Genomic DNA, 19640 nt, shown 5'->3' with positions numbered 1-19640 from the left:
CTGCAAACTCCACCTCCAGGGTTCACGCCATTCTCCTGCCTCAGCCTCCCGAGTAGCTGGGACTACAGGCGCCCGCCACCACGCCTGGCTATTTTTTGTATTTTTTAGTAGAGATGGGGTTTCACCATGTTAGCCAGGATGGTCTCGATTTCCTGATCTCGTGATCCGCCCGCCTCGGCCTCCCAAAGTGCTGGGATAACAGGCGTGAGCCATCACACCCAGCCTAATTTTTTGTTTTCTTATGAATTTCATATTTCCAAAATATGTAAGTTTGTATAATAAAATATTAATAATTATAAAACAGCATGAAGACAAAAGAAAAAAACCATTTTTATAACAAGTATGAAGGAAAAAACATGGACGCTAGAAATACAGAAAATAAGAGCAGAAACTCAGAAATGGGGATGGGTGTGAACACAGGAATAGTCAGAACTCTGTGTGAGTTCTTCCATTCCCCCAACTTGTGACAGACATCTCACAATGACAAACAATGAGAAGTAAACATATATTTGTTGAATTTTGTGGCTGCTCCAGAGAGAAGCTTGAGGATTTGGTGCTTAGGTTAAGTAACAAAACTTATAATATAGGACTCTGAAAGGAAATGGTTGAAATGTTAATATGTTTATTTTGCAGTTCAAGCTAGAGTGTGTGTGCTGCACAGCCCATACAGTGGGTTTCCCAGATTCCAGAAGTAAAATGCCCAAAGAAAAATTAGTCGAGGTTCTATTTGATTCTCCATGAGAAAGGGAAAATGCATCCCTGTCAATGTATCCCAAAGTATTCATTGTTCATGTATTTCCTTCTCAATCTCTTAAGCCCCATGATCTTGCAACCTCCACAAGTCTCCACTTACCGGTCCAACCTATGTCTATTTCCTAATCCACCGAGACCCCACATCTCCTAATCATACGCTGCCTATGTGTTTTTTTCATATTAGGTAAGTGTATGGATGGTGGAGGTAATGCCTAACGTACCACCTATATTAGAAACAGTTTCACTAGGAACACAAATTCTTTTCTATCACTCTAAGTACCTAGCATTGTATTGGGCTCCAAATAGTTGTTGAATGAATATATATATATATATATACTTGTTGTTGTTGTTTTTGAGACAGAGTCTCGCTCTGTTGCCCAGGCTGAAGTGCAGTGGCATGATCTCCGCTCACTGCAAGCTCCGCCTCCCGGGTTCATGCCATTCTCCTGCCTCAGCCTCCCGAGTAGCTGGGACTACAGGCGCCCGCCACCACGCCGGGCTAATTTTTTGTATGTTTAGTAGAGACGGGGTTTCACCATGTTAGCCAGGATGGTTTTGATCTCCTGACCTAGTGATCCGCCCGCCTCGGCCTCCCAAAGTGTTAGGATTACAGGCGTGAGCCACTGTGCCTGGCCGAATGAATATATATATATTTTTTTAACTCAGAAGGAAATACCTGAAAAGGAAAGTACAGCGCATAAATCTTAAAAAAAAAAAAAAAAAAAGGACAAAACTGTGGTCAGGCAAAGAATCCTAGCTCACTGGTTTTTTTTTGTTTGTTTGTTTGTTTGTTTGTTTGCTACAGGGAAGGAGTGAATCATAGATTAAGCAGCACCACTGATGATTCTGTTTTTGAACAGGATGGCATAAAATCAGATAGAACATGTATGTATGTGTTTCTTCAGGATTGTTCTGTTTTCTTACAGTTTGGAGAAAATGATTTTTTTTCATAAAACTCTTCTATGCGTTTCAGTGAAGATGAGCACAGATATAACAGATTCCACGTCAGGGAGCTTCGAGGCCTTGGGAGGAGAAGCATCTAAAGGAGTCTTGTAAGCCTTCTTACTCGGCTTTCGCAAGTGTTTCAACATTTTTCTTGTTTATTTCATAAATCTATGTATTTCAGTTACGATAAAGTCACTTTGCTCTTTTTTTTTTTGCAGTAGAGCTAACATAATTGATTTTAAATTCTTAACTGATTCTAATAATGCCTGCATTAGAAACAGTTTCACTAGGACCACAAATTCTCATATGACTAGTAATCCAAAATCTCTTGCTCTCTCATGAAACCCTTCTCCTTCATTAATTTCCTGTGCTTTCTGTAGGGAAACAGTTCCACTCGAAGTAGGGTTATGATATTGATCTTAAACTCTTTTGGAAATTATTTTAAAGCACTTCTTTAGTAGAATCTTTTAGGCATGAATGAGAAAAGCTGTTTTCCATGACATATGTAAGTTTTAGATATTAAGGAGAGTGATTCTGCTCTTCCTTATTTTATCTTTGCCACTTCAGGTTTACCCATAAAGAAAAGTGGTGTGAGCTGGGCGCGGTGTCTCACGCCTGTAATCCCAGCACTTGGGGAGGCCAAGGCGGATGGATCACTTGAAGTCAGAAGTTTGAGATCAGCCTGGCCCACATGATGAAATGTCGTCTCTACCAAAAATACAAAAAGTAGCCGGGCGTGGTGGCACGTGCCTGTAATCCCAGATACTTGGGAGGCTGAGACATGAGAATGGCTTGAACCAGGGAGGTGGAGATTGCAGTGAGCTGATATTGTGCCATTGCGCTCCAGCCTGGGCAACAGAGCAAAACTCCATCTCAAAAAAAAAAAAAAAGAAAAGTGGAGTGGGAACTATGTTCTCAACCTCAGCTAGGCCCTGGGATAAGATAGCAAAAAAAAAAAAGGAGGCCTGGGGCTCCATGAAACACACAGTCCAGACTCTTAAAGGATTTGTGAACTGATGTAATGACAAATGGTTCTCATAAACATTGACAAGTTATACAAAACATTAGGAAAGATGAGTACTGAATTGTGAGCCACAGACTACAATGATAAGACTCTAGGAATTGTTTCCTAGGTAGATCTGCCGAGATCCCTTCACTGAAAGAATATAGGCTGGGCACAGAGGCTCAAGCCTGTAATCCCAGCACTTTGGGAGGCTGAAGAGGGCAGATCACTTGAGGTCAGGAGTTCAAGACCAGCCTGGCCAATATGGTGAAACCCCACCTCTACTAAAAATACAAAAATTAGCCGGGCATGGTGGTGCATGCCTATAGTCCCAGCTACTCTGGAGGCTGAGGTGGGAGAATTGCTTGAACCTGGGAGGCGGAGGATCATGCCACTGCACTCCATCTTGGGCGACAGAACGAGACTCTGTCTCAAAAATGAAAAAAAAAAAAAAATGAATATTGTGTCCATTTATTTCAGGATCTCTCACATTCCAGGCAGAAATAGGAACTCTTCAGTTTAGAAGACAAACGTTGAGAGTGAACGGGAAAAGAATCAACAGAAACTGTAGAAGTTGATTTTACATCTGGCAAATGATGGCTACTTGGAAATTTTGGGAAACATCTTTGATGCTATTGTAATAAAATCTGAATAGCTATTTATTATATAAATTAATTATGTTTATGATGACAGATGAGGGTAAAGTTAAAAAAAAAAAAACTCCCCAGAATATCAAAGTTTGGTTTGTTTAACCGTATACCTTATTTTATTGGAAGGAATTAGTGATGTGAAGGTTCTTCTCATCTATTCTTTCACTTGCAGAGTGGTGTCTGATTTGATTGCCTACGTAGCAGACCTTCATTTCAACAAACGAAAACTTGAAGAAGAAAATAATAAGTTGAAGTTGGCTTTAGAAACCCTGGAAGAAACTAACAGCCAGTTATCAGAGGACTGTACCAAATTGCGCCTTCAGGTAAAAAGGTGAGCCACCGTGGAGTCCAGTGTGCTGGGAACTTTCATTTCTTTTTCTTTTTTTTTTTGAGAAGGAGTCTCGCTCTTTCACCCAGGCTGGAGTGCAGTGGCGCGATCTCGGCTCACTGCAGGCTCCGCCCCCCGGGGTTCATGCCATTCTCCTGCCTCAGCCTCCCGCGTAGCTGGGACTACAGGCCCCTGCCACCACGCCCAGCTAATTTTTTGTATTTTTAGTAGAGACGGGGTTTCACCGTGTTAGCCAGGATGGTCTCGATCTCCTGACCTCGTGATCCACCCGCCTTGGCCTCCCAAAGTGCTGGGATTACAGGCATGAGCCACCGCACCTGGCCTAAAAAACCTTTTAAAAATTGAGAGTCACATAGCATAAAATTCATTCTCTTAAAGTATACAATTCAGTGTTTTTAGAGTATATTCTCTGGCTGGGCATGGTGGCTCATGCCTGTAATCCCAGCACTTTGGGAGACCGAGGTAAGTGAATCACTTGAGATCAAGAGTTTGAGACTAGCCTGGCCAACATGGTAAAACCCCATCTCTACTGAAAATACAAACATTAGCTGGGCATGGTGGCACGAGCCTGTAATTCCAGCTATTCCAGAGGCTGAGGCAAGACAATCGCTTGAATCTGGGAGGCAGAGGTTGCAGTGAGCCAAGATCGTGCCACTGCATTCCAGCTTAGGTGACAGAGCAAGACTGTGTCTCAAAAAAAAAAAAAAAAAAAAAACAAAGCAAAAAAACTTGAGTATATTCTCAAGGTTGTGCAATCATCACCATTATCCAATTCCAGGATATTTTCACCACTCCAAAAAGAAACTCCATACTTTTCAGCAGGCACTCTCCATTTCCTCTCTTCTTAGCCCCTAGCAACCTCTATTCTACTTTCTGTCTCTATAGATTAGCCTATTCTAGGCATTACATATAAATAGAATCATACAATATGTGAACTTTGGTGTGTAGCTTATTTCACTTAGCATAGTATTTTTAAGGTTCATCCATGTTGTAGCGTGTATTACTACCTCATTTCTTTCTATGGCTGAATAATATTCAGTTGCATAGATACATCAGATTTTGTTTATCCATTCTTCAGATGATGGACATTTGGAGTGTTTCTACTCTTTGGCTATTAGGAATAATGCTGCCATGAACATTTGTGCATGAGTTTTTGAGTGGAAATGTTTCTTTTTTTTTTTTTTTTTTTTGGAGACAGGCTGTCACTTTGTCACCCAGGCTGGAGTGCAGCGGCACGATCTCAGCTCACTGCATGCAACCTCCGTCTCCTGGGCTCAAGTGATCTTCTGGCCTCACCCCCCACCCCCCAAGTAGCTGGGACTACTGGTGCGTGCCACCATGCCTGGCTAATTTTTGTGTTTTTGTAGAGACAAGGTCTTGCCATGTTGCCCAGGTTGGTCTTGAATGCCTGGTCTCAAGTAATCTGCTCACCTCATCCTCCCAAAGTGCTGGGATTACAGGAGGGAGCCACCGTGCCCAGTCATATGTTTCACTAAAGCATTCTCATCCTCAAAATCTTTGACCTTGTCCAGTCCAGTCTCCAAACTAATCTTTAAAAAAATTGCTTACCTCAAGTCCTCTTCATTTCACAATTGGCTTATTTATTATTTAACTGAAATATAAAAATTCAAAGTTTCTTTAACAAACTGCTTTGGATGAATATGTTGGTCAGGATTTTTGGTTGCAAGCACTGCAATCTAACTGGTAAAATAAGCAGTCAAGAAATATATCAGAAAGGAATTAAGTAACTCACATAATGGACAGAAAGGCTGGAGAATCCAGATGGGCAATCAGAATGCCACTGTCTACAAAATTAAGCCACGTGTCTTTCTCTTTTCTCCTTCCCCTAATCCTTTCTGAAGATTGTCTGTCTCCTTTGGGTTCCCGCAAACTAGTTTTGATATTGTCCAATTGTCCCATCATAGTGTAATTTGTCTTCTGTATTAACTGTTGAGGCGGGAGGGTTCCCTTGACCGCCTCCTGGGACTTGCAACCAGGATGGCTTGTTTGCTCAGCTGCCATGCTCAAACCCCATGCAGGAGGGGGAGCATGCAGGTGAGCAGGTGTAGGAGCTGGGGTGAGTGCCTTTGGGTGCCAGCAGGAACAAACCCCATACTAGCCTGTGGCAGCATCTAGGGGTTGCCCACAACCTCTGGAGCCCCAGCGGGCATGTGTTACAAGCAATACTCTTTTAGCATTTGCCGTCCATGGACAGCGAAGAGTTAAACTAGCTCAGTGCAGGATCAGGGTGACAGCCTTTTACACCCTACCCTCTTGGTACCCGAGTTCTTGTCCAACATCCAGGAAGAATCAGGTCACATGGACTTGAAGGATGGTGAATGTGGAGATTGTATGGAGTGGTGGAAGTGGCTTTCTGCAGGATGGGGAGCTGGAAAGGGGATGGTGTGGAAAGATAATCTTCCCCTGGAGTTTAGCTGTCCCAGCCAAACTTCTCTCTGACCTTAGTCTCTGATGTCCAGCTACCTCTTCTCCTCTTGATGTTCAGAGCTTCTTCTCTTCTCTCCTCTTCCACATTGCTCTGCTCCTCTGACAGTGGAGCTTGGAGTTTTTATGGGTATGGGATAGGGGGCGTGGTGGACCAAAAGGCAAAATTCAGGTGGGAAAACGGGGATGCAAAGTTTTCATTTAAGGCCATGGGTCCAGGCTTGAGGGTGGAACCCTTGCCAGACGCCCTGCCCTTCTCTACCTAGTATTTCCCTTCCTCCTGTTTATATCACTGTGACCTCCTTGATGGGAGGAACTATGTCCTATTCATCCTGTTTAGCCTAGTGCTTAGTAGAATACCTACTGTAGAACAGCACTACCTTCCTTCTAGTTGACTAAAAGCTGGAAACTCTTATCTCTTTTGATTCTTATCATACTATGTTGTCATTATGATTGTCTATTTACCCCACTAGGCTATAAACTCCAGATGAATAGATTTCTCTGGATTCAGTCATTGTTCCCTTCTTCAATGCCTAGCACAGTGCCTGGGACAGGTTCAGCACTCAATTAGTATTTGTTAAATGATCAATGTAATTTCTTAGGAAAAAAATTGTATCTTCTTGGAAGCCTTTGTTCCTAAGGGAACAGTCCGTAATCTAGTGGGAGCTGCAAATAGGTAATTTCATGATACGGATTACCATAATTCATTTAATCAGTTTCCTGTTGGTGGATGTTTAGTTTTTTTTCCAATGCTTTGTTATAATCAACAGTATAATAAACTTCTTTATAGAATATGTCATATAGAGACTTGGTAATTATTTATTTGTTTAGTTGTCATCTCCCTCCATAGTATGTAAGCTCCATAAGGCCAAGGACCATGTCCCTTTTGTTCACCATTGTAGCCTGCATTGTAGAGCACCTAGAACATGGTATATTCAATAAATATTTGTGGAACTGCATTAACTAACATTACATCTTCTTAGTAGGGGGAAAGAACCAGGTAATTCAGCCAGTGATGATTTTTCAAAAGGATCCTCTAAATCTTTAGCTTCAGGAATACATTTGTCTGTTTTCCCCCTAGTCTCCATTCTCCACTCCCCATTTTCTCCAAATTCCTTCCTTTTCCAAGGACTGAAAGATCATGGGTATATTTTTACTATGCGGGCATCTGGTTTAAGCCTTTAGTGGTTTTCAACTTGGGTCCAAAATAGTCCTTGGCTGTTCTTAGTGTCTTTGACGGTTATATTTGAGGTTTTGCTCATGGCCTTCTCCCCCCACCCCCATAGTGCCCACCAGGCTATTATGAGAACAAAGCTGTTAAAAGAAGAACTGGAGGAACTGAAACTTAGTATGAATGCTTCAGAAGAGCAGAAGAGCATGATTGTAGCCCAGAGCAAACAATTAGTAAGTCATCTATTACAGTACTTTGAATTTGGCATATAATTTACATAACTGAAATATACAAGAGGACTTATCTGGTGGAACATCAGAAGTCAATATCCTGATGAATGAATTGGTAACACTTTAGAAAAGTAAAGGCAGGTAGGATTTTTTTTAAATCTATGTTTTCCTTTTCTTCCTTTTTCTTTTCTTTCTTTCTTTTCCTTTTTTTTTTTCTTTTTTCTTTTTTTTGAGACAGGATCTTGCTTTGATGCCCAGGCTGGAGTACAGTGGCAGGATCATGGCTCATTCCAGCCTCAACCTCCCAGGCTCAAGTGATCCTCTCACTTCAGCTTCCCAAAGTGTTGGGATTATAGGCATGAGCCACTGTGCTTGGCCTCCTTTTCAATTAAGATTTAAATTTTTTACATATTTCTCAGTCACATTCACAATAGTTTGTGAAAATCCAAAAAATATCTGGAATGCCTCCTAAAGTCGATAGGAGAATTCAAAAATATCTGATACTAAAAACCACTTGAATTAAAAAAAAATCTGTGAAACTTTCACCTTTTTTCTCAGATTAAAAAAAAAAACAGTTCTCTCAGTACTTACAGGTTAGTGAGAAGCTCCATAAATCATTCCTTATGTTAAATAAGCACAGGCTTATAATTTCAGAGCAAAAGAGTCATTTAGACTAAATTTTAAGTCAGATGCCAGAGAAGTGACCATTTTTATTGAGAAGGTTCAACTGTTGTATAAAGAATTAGTAATAATCTTCAAAATCCTGATAGATTCCAGCAGTACTCTAGTATCGATAACTATGGTAAGGAGTGGCTGAAAGTCATTCCAACTAATTTGTTTCAGGTATCAGTTGCAAAACTGTTTTTAGAGTCTCTAAATCATGGAAAGACTTGGTTCCTGCCCTGTGGCAGTCCCTTTTGACCTCCCACAAACAAAATAACTTCGTTTAGCTTAGCTCTTGCCTCAGTAGTAAATTATGGGGACTAGATCATTGAATGCCAGGTCTTTTGTGACCCTGCAAGTCTATATGGATGCATTATAGGAAAGACTCGATCTGGGACCACTGAGAAGCTTCTAACTGAAGGCAATGGAGAGAACTGGTCAAGAGGCCACGCTTGGGAGTCAGACTGCCTGCCTTCAAGTTCCGGCTCCAAGGGCTGTGTGACTTTAGCCCTGCCACATAATCACTCTAAGCCCGTGGGTCCTCCTAGATAAAATGGAGATAACAATACTACTTACCCTAGGGCTGGGAGGGATAAATGAGCTAGCGCATGTATAGCATTCAATGTCCTTTCTTTCCTCTTAGGAATTGGTAATGTTAAATTGCTATTGATTAAAGTGCAGAATTTTGGCCTGCACTTTGGGAGGCTGAGGCGGGTGAGTCACTTGAGGTCAGGAGTTCAAGACGAGCTTGGCCAACATGGTGAAACCCCGTCTCAACTAAAAATATAAAAATTAGCCAGGCGTGGTGGCACACACTTGTAATCCCAGCTACTTGGGAGACTGAGGTGGGAGGATTGCTTTAACCTAGGAGGTTTAGGCTGCAGTGAGCCAAGATTGCACCACTGTATTCCAGCCTGGGCGTCTGAGACTTGGTCTCAAAAAATAAATAAATAAATAAATAAATAAATAAATAAATAAATAAAAATAAAGTTCAGAGTCCTAGATACAGAATCCTAATCATTTGCATTTTGTAGTGCTTTATAACTTCAAAAGATTTAGTTAATACTTCATCTCATAGGTAATAACAGAAAATCTGTAAGGTAGAAACAAGTTGCTATATTTTTGTATACTAAAAAATGTAATAGAGCAGTAAAGTCCAGAGAAAGTTTTTAATTGTTCAAAGTCAATTGTCTAATAAATGATAGAGCTAAATTAACCATTCTATGGTATATATGTACTTCAGAACATCATGTTATACATGATAAAAGCATATGATGTTTTTTATCTGTCAATTTTTAAAAAAATAGTAGGGCCGCTGGGTATGGTGGCTCACGCCTGTAATCCCAGTACTTTGGGAGGCTGAGGTGGGCGGATTGCCTGAGGTCAGGAGTTTGAGGCCAGCCTGGCCAACATGGTGAAATGCCGTCTCTACTAAAAATACAAAATGTAGCCAGGTGTGGTGGCAGGTGCCTGTAATTCTGGCTAATCGGGAGGCTGAGGCAGGAGAATCACTTGAACCTGGGAGGCGGGGGTGGCAGTGAGCCAAGATCGCACTATTGTATCCCAGCCTGGGCAACAAGAGTGAGACTTCATCTCAAACAAAGAAAAAAATGTAAGGCCAGAATTGAACTCAGGTGTTCAGATTTTAAGTACATGGATGGGGAGTGGGTGTTTATTATTGTGTCAATGAAATCTTAGCTTGAGATATTTTTTCTTTCATTTTTATATTATAAAGGTAATGCCTATTTACTTTATAAAAATAAAGAAATGCATATTAACAAATAAAAAGTTTTGCAAAATTCTTAACCTACCCGTGAAATTTACTGTTAACATTTTGGCAAATAGCCTATCCTGAAATATATTGTTTTTTTTTCTGATGGTTCTGAATTTGAGGCTGTTAATTATAAAACAGTTTTTGATGCTCATATGCTGTGATGATGTTGCATCTGAGAATATCCACAGCTTCAAAGAGAACGCTAGAGCTCTGTGATTTCAAGGTGCTATTTAAATAGCTGAGTTTACAACTACCTGTCATAAATGAAGTAGCAGGGAAAGAAGCCAGGTTGTTACTTTTTTGTTTCTTTTGTCGTTTCCTCCCTAACAAACAGTTACATTGAGTCCAGGAGGAGAATGACTTCACTTAGATCCCCAAGTACCTGTAGGCCAAGGCTTAACCCCACATTGAAAATATTTTCAGACTAGGCTCATTTGTGATAGGTGAATGCTACATTTAAAGTTGGTAGAGAATGTCAGCCTTGGAGGTAAATATGTGGTATTTTCATAAACATCTTAAATACATTTTAATTATTTTTCTCACAATGAATTAGGAGACAGAAAACCGGGCTCTGATTCTTAAGATTCGGATTCTACAGGAAGAGGTATGTCAGAATTGTTAAACACTGGCATAGACAAACGTGCACATCATATCATCGTGGTTTATGGCTGTGGGTTAAATAAAAATCACGTAAATGGACTCCTATAGGCCAGAGAGCAGGTTGACTTGTCAAATCACAAGTGAGGAGGAATGGATGGGATTTTCACGTCTGAAAAGAGGAACTGTTACTTTTGCAATTATCCTTGGAAGAAATGGGATTTAAGAAATTCAAATTTAAGATGAAATACAATGAACCCATCTAAAACATATCCAAATCAAGAATGAAAGTATGGATGTTATCTAATCATTTTCCATTTAATTCCATTGAACAAAGTGGCAAAAGTCCTGAGTCTGATTCAGATCTTAAATTCACTGAAAAAAGGACCTTGGAAAAACCATTGACCTTTTCTGGGCTAATGGTGCCTATGACATGGAGTTATTTTCGAGATTAACTAAAATAATTCATGTGAAGCCATTTGGTAAACCACAATGTAGCTTATAAATATTAGGAAATATTAGTATAATCTCAGTGAAAAAGAATATAATTTTTTTAAAGCAACAAATTTGAAGCATTGGAAAAACAGGGAACAAGCTACTAGCAAGTTACTATTTTGCAGGGAAAATTCCTTTTATAACAGATACCATTTGAATATCAAGTAGTATGCCAGTTTTTAAATTTTGCTCTTATGTGAGGCTATCAGAAGTATTTATGAAGCTGTGCAGCACAATCTGGAGAGTTATTCAAAATGTGGGCCAAGTGGGTATTTTAAAATTTTATAGTGGATTGGAAGGAACAATTAAAGTTTGGAAAGAAAGCCTATATTAGATTCAGAGCTGGTATACCCACAAGGCCAGGCTTCTGTGAAACTAGTGCTTTACAATTAAACTTCTAATGTAAGATATTTTTCTCCTCTTATTTGAGTGACAAGTATCAAAGAATTTACCAAACCAGTTCAGAATTGACATAGAAGGAAGATTGAAAGCCCTTCATCATGAAACAGCATTGCAATTATTGACTTACATTAGAAAACGAATTAAGTGTTGTCACTAGCTAAGATTCCTTTGGGAGGTAAAAATCTGATGCATAGTGAAGAGTAACATCCCAATGGTTCGGGTAGTGATTCACTTTTATTCATTCATTTTGTTCATTCAACACATATTCATTGGAAGACCTTAGAGCTATTCTAAGTGCTGAGTATATGAGCTTAGAAAAATAGCTCAGGTGGAACTAGTATGTTAGATGGTAAAAAGAGCTATACAGAAAAGCAAAGCAGAAAACAGAATTGAGGCAGAGAGGAGTGCAATTTAAACTAGGGTGGTTAGGAAAAGCAGTCTTATGAAGCTAATCCTTTGATTCAAAACTGGGAAAGGAGGTTTATCTGTGAAAGAGCCTTCCAGGCAGAAGAAATAGTAAGCTGAAAATCGTGGGGCTGCAGCCTGCCTGCTATTTTGGAGGGACGGCGAGGCCAGAGTGTCTGGATCAAAGTGAACAAGTAGCAAGAGATGCAGGCCAAGAGCTGGAGGGTCCAGAAACAAGGGGTTTGCACAGGCATCCTAAGGACTCTGTCCTTTTTTTTTTTTTTTTTTTTTTTTTTTTTTTTTTGAGACGGAGCCTCTCGCTCTGTCACCCAGGCTGGAGTGCAGTGGCGCGCTCTCCGCTCACTGCAAGCTCCGCCTCCCGGGTTCACGCCATTCTCCTGCCTCAGCCTCTCCGAGTAGCTGGGACTACAGGCGCCCACCACCACGCCCGGCTAATTTTTTGTATTTTTTAGTAGAGACGGGGTTTCACCGTGGTCTCGATCTCCTGACCTCGTGATCCGCCCGCCTCGGCCTCCCAAAGTGCTGAGATTACAAGCGTGAACCACCGCGCCCGGCCACGACTCTGTCTTTTTTTAAAAACAAAACGAAACGAACACTTGAGTGAGACGGGAGCCATTGAAGTGTTTCAAGCAAAGGAGTGATATGATCTAATTCCGTTTTGACAAGACAACTCTGGCTGCTGGGTTTAGAATCCATTGCAGCGGGGCAAGAGAAAAAGCAGGAAGACCAATTAGAAGGCCTTTGCAATGATCCAGTCAAAAGCTGATGGGGGCTTGGACTGAGTAGTTGCAGTGGAGGTGGACAGAAGTGTTTGGATCAGGAAATGCTTTGTAATATATCCAAAGATATTTATTATGTTTTCAGGTAAGAAGGAAATTTTCTTCTGGTTGTTTCTAGTGTCTCGGTGAAATACAAAGCAAAGTCATCAGCTGACAGGATGTTGCAGGGGGCACTGGAAATTTGAGGAAAGAGAAGGAATGAAATGAGCTAGGGGTTGGAAAATTTTTTGTAAAGGGCCTGATTATAAATATTTTTAGGCTTTGCTAGCCACAAAAATGACCTTTGTGTCAACTACTTACCTCTGCCTTTGTATTGTGAAAACAGTCATAGACAGTATGTACCTGAATGGTCACAGCTGTGCTCTGATAAAACCTTATTTACAAAAACAGGTGGTCAGCTAGATTTGGCCTTTAGGGGTGGAGTGAGGGGGCTGGGCATAGTTTGCCAGCCCCTGATTTAGGTAAAAGGCAGTATAAATATACCAGGATGATATGATATGATCACCAGTAAACGCTGAGGTTAAAGGCCATGAATTAAACGTGTGACCTGTGTTCACGCTTTCTTTAAACATGTTCATCTGAAAGGGTGCTGGCGTGGAGTGGGTGGCAAGCTAATTTAGGTAAATGCTAAGAAGCAGGAGTTAGGCAGGGAATGCAGGCATTTGGAAGGGAATGATTATAATGATTGCCCAGGGAAGAACTGAAGCTAAATAAAGAGGGGTCTGAGTTCATGGGAAAGTTGAAGGATAATGAAAAGGTGCTCGGATCAATGGATTGCGGGTTCCAGGGGGGACTGAAGATTTGTGGGTATAGAGGAAGTAATCTGGAAAGGCAAGAGGTGGTTGTTGAAGAGTGGGATGATTGCAATTAAGGTAATGGAGGGGCTGCAGTGACTGGTAATAACAAGTTTGAATTTATGACTATGGGAGTAGTGGCTGAGGTTGAATGGAAGATAAAAAGGCAATAATGAGAATGATGAAATACCACCTCCTAAAAGGACTTTGATTGTCCTCATCTTTTATTTTTCTTGGTGCTAAATCCAAGAATACTATCTTTTACATTAGAATATCAAGAACATCATGGATATAGACAGACTAGAAAAGAAGATTGAAGACTTGTCTAAAACTGAGACAGAACACCAAGTAAGCACTTCCCAAATACTGGTAAAAAAAATTTTTTCTGTCAAACCAATATCATTTTATGAAAATGTCTATGCCTCATTGACAAACTAACCTTTGGTTATAAATTCTGAAACTTGTAGTCTACAAAATATTTGAGTTATATAAAAGCTAGTTTCCTTTTCCTTCTTTTTTTTTTTTTGGCAGCTGCTTTACTGATATGTAATTCACATGCCTTAAATTTCATCAATTTAAAGCATACAAGTCAGTGTGTTTGGGTACATTTACAGAGCTGTGCAACCATCACGAAAATCAAGTTTAAAACATTTTCATCACCCCGAAAGAAATCCCTTTAACAGGAACCACCCCCCATCCACCATCCTCTCTCCAACCCTAAGCAGCCACTAATCTATTGTCTGTCTGTATAGATTTATCTATTCTGGACATTTCATATAAATGAAATCATATAATATGTTACCTTTTGTGTGTGGCTGATTTCACTTAGCATAATGTTTTTAAGGTTCATCCATGTTGTAGCATGTATTACTACCTCTTTTTATGGCTGAATAATATTCTATATGGATATATCACATTTTGTTTGTCTACTCATTAGGTGATGGACGTTCAGGCTGTTTTCACTTTCTGGCTATTATGAATCATCTGCTATGAACATTTGTATACAAATTTCTATGTGTACATATGTCTTGATTTCTCTTGGGTATATATCTAGGAATGAAATTACTGGGTCACTTGATGTTTCTATGTATGTTTGTTTGTTTGTTTATTGAGACAGTTTTGCTCTTGTTGCCCAGGCTGGAGTGCAGTGGTGCGATTTTGGCTCACTGCAACCTCTGCCTCCAGATTCAAGGGATCCTCCTGCCTCAGCCTCTTGAGTAGCTGGGATTACAGACGTGCACCACCATGCTCTGCTAATTTTTGTATTTTTGGTAAAGATGGGATTTCACCATGTTGGCCAGGCTGTTCTCAAACTCCTGACCTCAGGTGATCTGCCTGCTTCGGCCTCCCAAAGTGTTGGGATTACACGGGTGAACCACTGTGCCTGGCCTTGTTTCTATGTTTAACCTTTTAAGGAACTGCCAGGCTGTGTTCAAAGCGGCTGCACCATTTTACATTCCACCAGCAGTGCATGAGGGCTCAAATTTCTCTACATTCTTGCCCAAATTTGTTATCTTTTTATGTTATATGGCAATTTTTAATTTAATTGTATCTGATTTTATGAATTTCTAAATCAGGAAATATTTCAGATATTGTACCTTCTTTTTATTTTATTTTTATTTTTTTGTAGTTTACCAACCTCAACCTGAGATAATGTACTTTCTTAATGCTAAAAATGAGGAGAGATGGGAAAAATTTATCCCTAATTAAATTAAGAAATTATACCTTACAAAAATATTTTTTGTCTAGATAATGTCTAAAAAGTCTATATTTCATACATATTTTTGTTATCTGTCATACATTCTTATCAGGAAACAGATGACAATGACTAGTAAATTCGTGAATTTGTGTCATGCTTGTTGTCATCTCTAATGGCTTATTTGAGAAATATTTTGTTGTTGTATGTGTCTGAAATAATGATATAGTTAAATTTCATATCTATATGTAGAGTTTTCCTGTTTCCTAGCAGAAATGAACATTTCATGTGTGTGTTTGCATATATATGTAAAACAACAGTTATAATTGAAACATCAATTTTTTTTAAAAATGAACTAACAAATAATTAGTTAATTAGTGAATTTAAAGACAGGATCTCACTCTGTCACCTGGGCAGTAGTGCAGTGGCATTATCATAGTTCACTGCAGCCTTGAACTCTTGGGGTCAAGTGATCTTCCCTCTCAAACTTCCAAGTAGCTGGGAGTATAGATGCATACCACCATGCCCAGTTAATTTATTTTAAAATTTTTTGTGTAGACGAAGTCTTGCTATGTTGCCCAGGCTGATCTTGAACTACTGCCCTCAAGTGATCCTCCTACTTTGGCCTCCCAAAGCATTGGGATTACAGCTGTAAGCCACCATGCCCAGCCTTCTTAGACATTAAAATTAATTCTACACCAGGAGTGGCTGTCTTTGCAAAACACAACTGTGATAAACCAGTGGAAAGAGCCAGAAGACACGGGTTCAGATCCTGTCTTTTCTACTGAAAAATTTTATAACCTCAAGCAAGCTTTAAGTCTAAATTTTCGCGTCTACTAAATGGATGTGATGTTTGTACCTATCCCACAAGCTTGTTATAAACTCAGATGTTGATGTGATTATATCCAGTGTATAAGATTATGGTGATGATTCTGCTTCTGACCATGATGATTATTTTTCCGGGTTCTCAATTCAGTCGATATACATATTTATTCATTCTATAATATGTAGCAGCATATGCCAACAAGCTTGCTTTTGATTTGAATAAATTGATATATCCTTTATGTTCACTTAGCTAAAAGAAATCTTAAGCATTGTTACAATATGTTTTATTATTATTATTTTTTTTAATTTAAATTTTAGTTTTAGAGATGGGAGTCTTGCTCTGTCGCCTGGGCTGAAGTGCAGTGGTGTAATCATAGCTCACTGCACCTTCGAACTCTTGGGCTTAAACCATCCTCCAGCCTCAGCCTCCCAAGTGCCGGAGACTACAGGCATGTGCCACCACACCAGGCTAAACTATTTTTTTAAAGGGGGAAGAGTCTTCTATGTGTCCTCATGGAACCTCTATGTTCATGTTCTACCTAGACTTTTTATTTTCACCAAAAAAGTGAAGATTCTGAACATTCCCTTATTAAGTGTGGAATGGTGGGAAGGGCACTTGGCTGGAGCTGTAGACTTGCATTCCAGGCTCAGCTCTGCCATTGATAGTGTGTGACATTGGGTGGGTGAGTCTCTGGGTAGTGTGGGGTTTGGTTTCCTCACTGGTAACGTGAGAGCAATGACTCCTGCCTCTAGAGTTGGAAGGGAAAGTCCTTTGTAAAGTGAAAAATACATGTATGTTAAAGGTGCTTCAGAAACACCTTACTGGAATGATTTTATGGTACTGTCCTTTTACCAAAGCAATGTCCCAGCAGCCTTCCCTAAATTCGTCTCTTTTCAGATGCAGTTACACACATATGAGAACACTTTGCTTAATAAAGATACAAGTTTGCAGAAGGTTGGTATTGTTCCTTACCACAAAGGCACATGGAATTGGCTAGCTCTCTCCAAATCTGATTCTTTTTTTTTTTTGATGGAGTCTTGCTTTGTTGCCCAGGCTGGAGTGCAATGGCATGATCTCGGCTCACTACAACCTCCACCTCCCAGATTCAAGTGATTCTCCTGCCTCAGCCCCCTGAGTAGCTGGGATTACAGGTGTTTTGCCACCACACCAGCTAATTTTTGTATTTTTAGTAGAGGCGGGGTTTCCCCATGTTGGCCAGACTGGTCTTGAACTCCTAACCTCAGGTGATCCACTTGCCTCAGCCTCCCGAAGTGCTGGGATTACAGGCGTGAGCCACCGTGCCCAGCCTAAAAAATCTGATTCTAATATGATGTCATGAAACTTTCCTTTATAGTACTTTATAAAATAAGTTTGAACGTATCTTCTTTAAATTCTGGTGGTGTTCATCCACATATGTGACAAATATTAGTGTGCTAGTCTACCAGTCACTGGCTAGATACTGGTGACGTTGTTTTAATTTCTAACAACATAAATGAGTCTGCAGCCATTCATTTTAGGGTGGAAGAAGAATATATACCCAAATTATTTGAAACCTAATTTGATTGATCGATTAGATAGATATATAGATAGATATCATTCTGTTCTTGTATCCTGTGATTGTAGCCAAGGATATCAGCTACAAAGGTGCTGGTTACGGTAACTTTAAGAGACACAGGAAGGAATACAGCCTCAGTCAATAATCTTCCACAGTCCAAGACAGGCAAGTGAAGAAAGAATGTTACTTGCCACTCGTCTTTTCCCTGCACATTTTGAAGTTTCAAAAGAAACATGCCTAGCTGTGGACTTTGACTGGGATACTGCATATTGTCCTAACGTGATGTCTTCATTGCGGGTGTTCTCTATGTAATGATACTGAGATAGTAGTGGCTACTCAGTTCCTCCCTAACTCTGGTCTTCCTACCATTCTCCACTCCTGCTCGGGGTTCATCAGGTATTGATTGGTCATCTCCCATGTGCCAGCCACCATGCTAGCCACGGGATAAAATTACAGATCAGGTACTTACTAACCTGTACCTTTTGGTCTTGTAGAACAAAACAATGATTTTAAGGAGGTATCATTAGAACTGAAAAAAATCAGATGCCTCAATTTCATTGGTTACTTGCAAGACTGATTTTTTTCTTAACACATCATGATGATAAATATAATTTTGATTTGGGCTTAAGAATCAGCTTTTAGAGTTTGATTCCACTGGGTCAGACAAACACAGATTGTGTTGACATCAGTTACATATTGCTCTTTTTGTCGTGTGTGTGTGTGTGTGTGTGTGTGTGTGTGTGTGTGTTGTTTGAGACGGAGTTTCACTCTTGTTGCCCAGGCTGGAGTGCAATGGCATGATCTTGGCTTACCGCAACCTCCACCTCCTGGATTCAAGTGATTCTCCTGCCTCAGCCTCCCTAGTAGCTGGGATTACAGGCCTGCGCCACAACGCCTGGCTAATTTTGCATTTTTAGTAGAGACAGGGTTTCCCCATGTTGGTCAGGCTGGTCTGGACCTCCCGACCTCAGGTGATCCGCCCTCCTCGGCCTCCCAAAGTGTTGGGATTACAGTCGTGAGCCACCACGCCCAGCTGTCCTTGTGTGTTTTTAATCACAAACACCAACTGGTTCAGTTTTCAAATAGTGAGACTGGTAGAATCGCATGACGATTGGGCATTTACAGTTCTTCTGTGGTTCACATCGATAGTCTAATATATATGATTTGGTAGACCCATTACTTTTTTGCTATTATTTCTCTCTTCTACTTTTCAGAAAGGCTTATATATAGAAGAACTTAAATCAACCATCATAGAATATGGAAGCATTATAGAGGTATACCTGTTGTTATTAATCTCACAATTTGCAAGGTGGGCTTGTTAAATGTAAATTCCCCACTAGAGTAACATGTACAGGCTAATGTTGTGTGCAATTCCAGAATTTACGAGGGGAAAAAAATAAACTGGCTGATGAGTTACAGCACTTGCAACAGGAACTCATCACGTAAGTAGAGGGCAACCCTTGCCAGCCTCCTCTCTTGTTCCTCTACCCTACATTATTGGCCCAATTGAGCTTTATATGTGCCACATTCTTTTCTTGTGTACCTTTGTATGTGATATTTTCTCTATTTTTCTCCATGAGAACTTCTTTATGAGTTTTCTATGACCCCTGATTGTCTTAGACAGCTCAGGCTGCTATGACAAAATACCATAGACTGTGTGGCTTCAATAATACTCATTTATTTCTTACAGTTTTGGAGGCTGGAACTCCAAGATCAGGGTGCCAGCAGGGTTGAGTTCTAGTGAGGGCCCCGTACTAGGTTGCAGATTGCTGACTTATCCTCGTACAAGCATGGAGGAAAGGCAGTTAGCTAACTCTGGCTTGTTCTTATAAGGACACTAATCCCATTCATGAGGGCTCCACCCTCATAACTTAATTACCTTCCAAGGGTTCCATTTCCAAATACCATCATATTGGGGTTAGGAATTCAATATATGAAATATGGCGGGCAAACATTCAGTCCATTGTGTTGACTTTCCCTTGCTTGCTTTTCCCTTACCCTGGAACTAAGTAACCCTTTTTTCTTTCTTTCTTTTTTTTTTTGGAGGTGGAGTCTTGCTCTGTCACCCAGGCTGGAGTGCAGTGGCA

The 19640-nt window shown here is 40.3% G+C and overlaps 1 protein-coding gene across 3 annotated transcripts in view; it reads left to right on the top strand.

The window, feature by feature from the left end:
* Nucleotides 1-19640, top strand: part of IRAG2 (inositol 1,4,5-triphosphate receptor associated 2) — a 118250-nt gene that overhangs the window by 16412 nt on the left and 82198 nt on the right. For all 3 annotated transcript variants that reach the window (XM_063639596.1, XM_063639597.1, XM_055280346.2), the window contains exons 5-13: nucleotides 1559-1638; nucleotides 1727-1805; nucleotides 3524-3682; nucleotides 7432-7549; nucleotides 10537-10587; nucleotides 13747-13824; nucleotides 16896-16952; nucleotides 18768-18827; nucleotides 18931-18995. In XM_063639596.1, the coding sequence (XP_063495666.1) occupies nucleotides 1559-1638; nucleotides 1727-1805; nucleotides 3524-3682; nucleotides 7432-7549; nucleotides 10537-10587; nucleotides 13747-13824; nucleotides 16896-16952; nucleotides 18768-18827; nucleotides 18931-18995 (747 nt within the window). The remainder of the gene's footprint in view (nucleotides 1-1558; nucleotides 1639-1726; nucleotides 1806-3523; nucleotides 3683-7431; nucleotides 7550-10536; nucleotides 10588-13746; nucleotides 13825-16895; nucleotides 16953-18767; nucleotides 18828-18930; nucleotides 18996-19640) is intronic.

The sequence above is a fragment of the Symphalangus syndactylus genome, chromosome 5 (genome assembly GCF_028878055.3).
Source record: "Symphalangus syndactylus isolate Jambi chromosome 5, NHGRI_mSymSyn1-v2.1_pri, whole genome shotgun sequence".
NCBI classification, from domain to species: Eukaryota; Metazoa; Chordata; class Mammalia; order Primates; family Hylobatidae; genus Symphalangus; species Symphalangus syndactylus.
The sequence above is the reverse complement of the archived record's forward strand: the minus strand, read 5'-3'. Positions and strand labels throughout refer to the sequence as shown.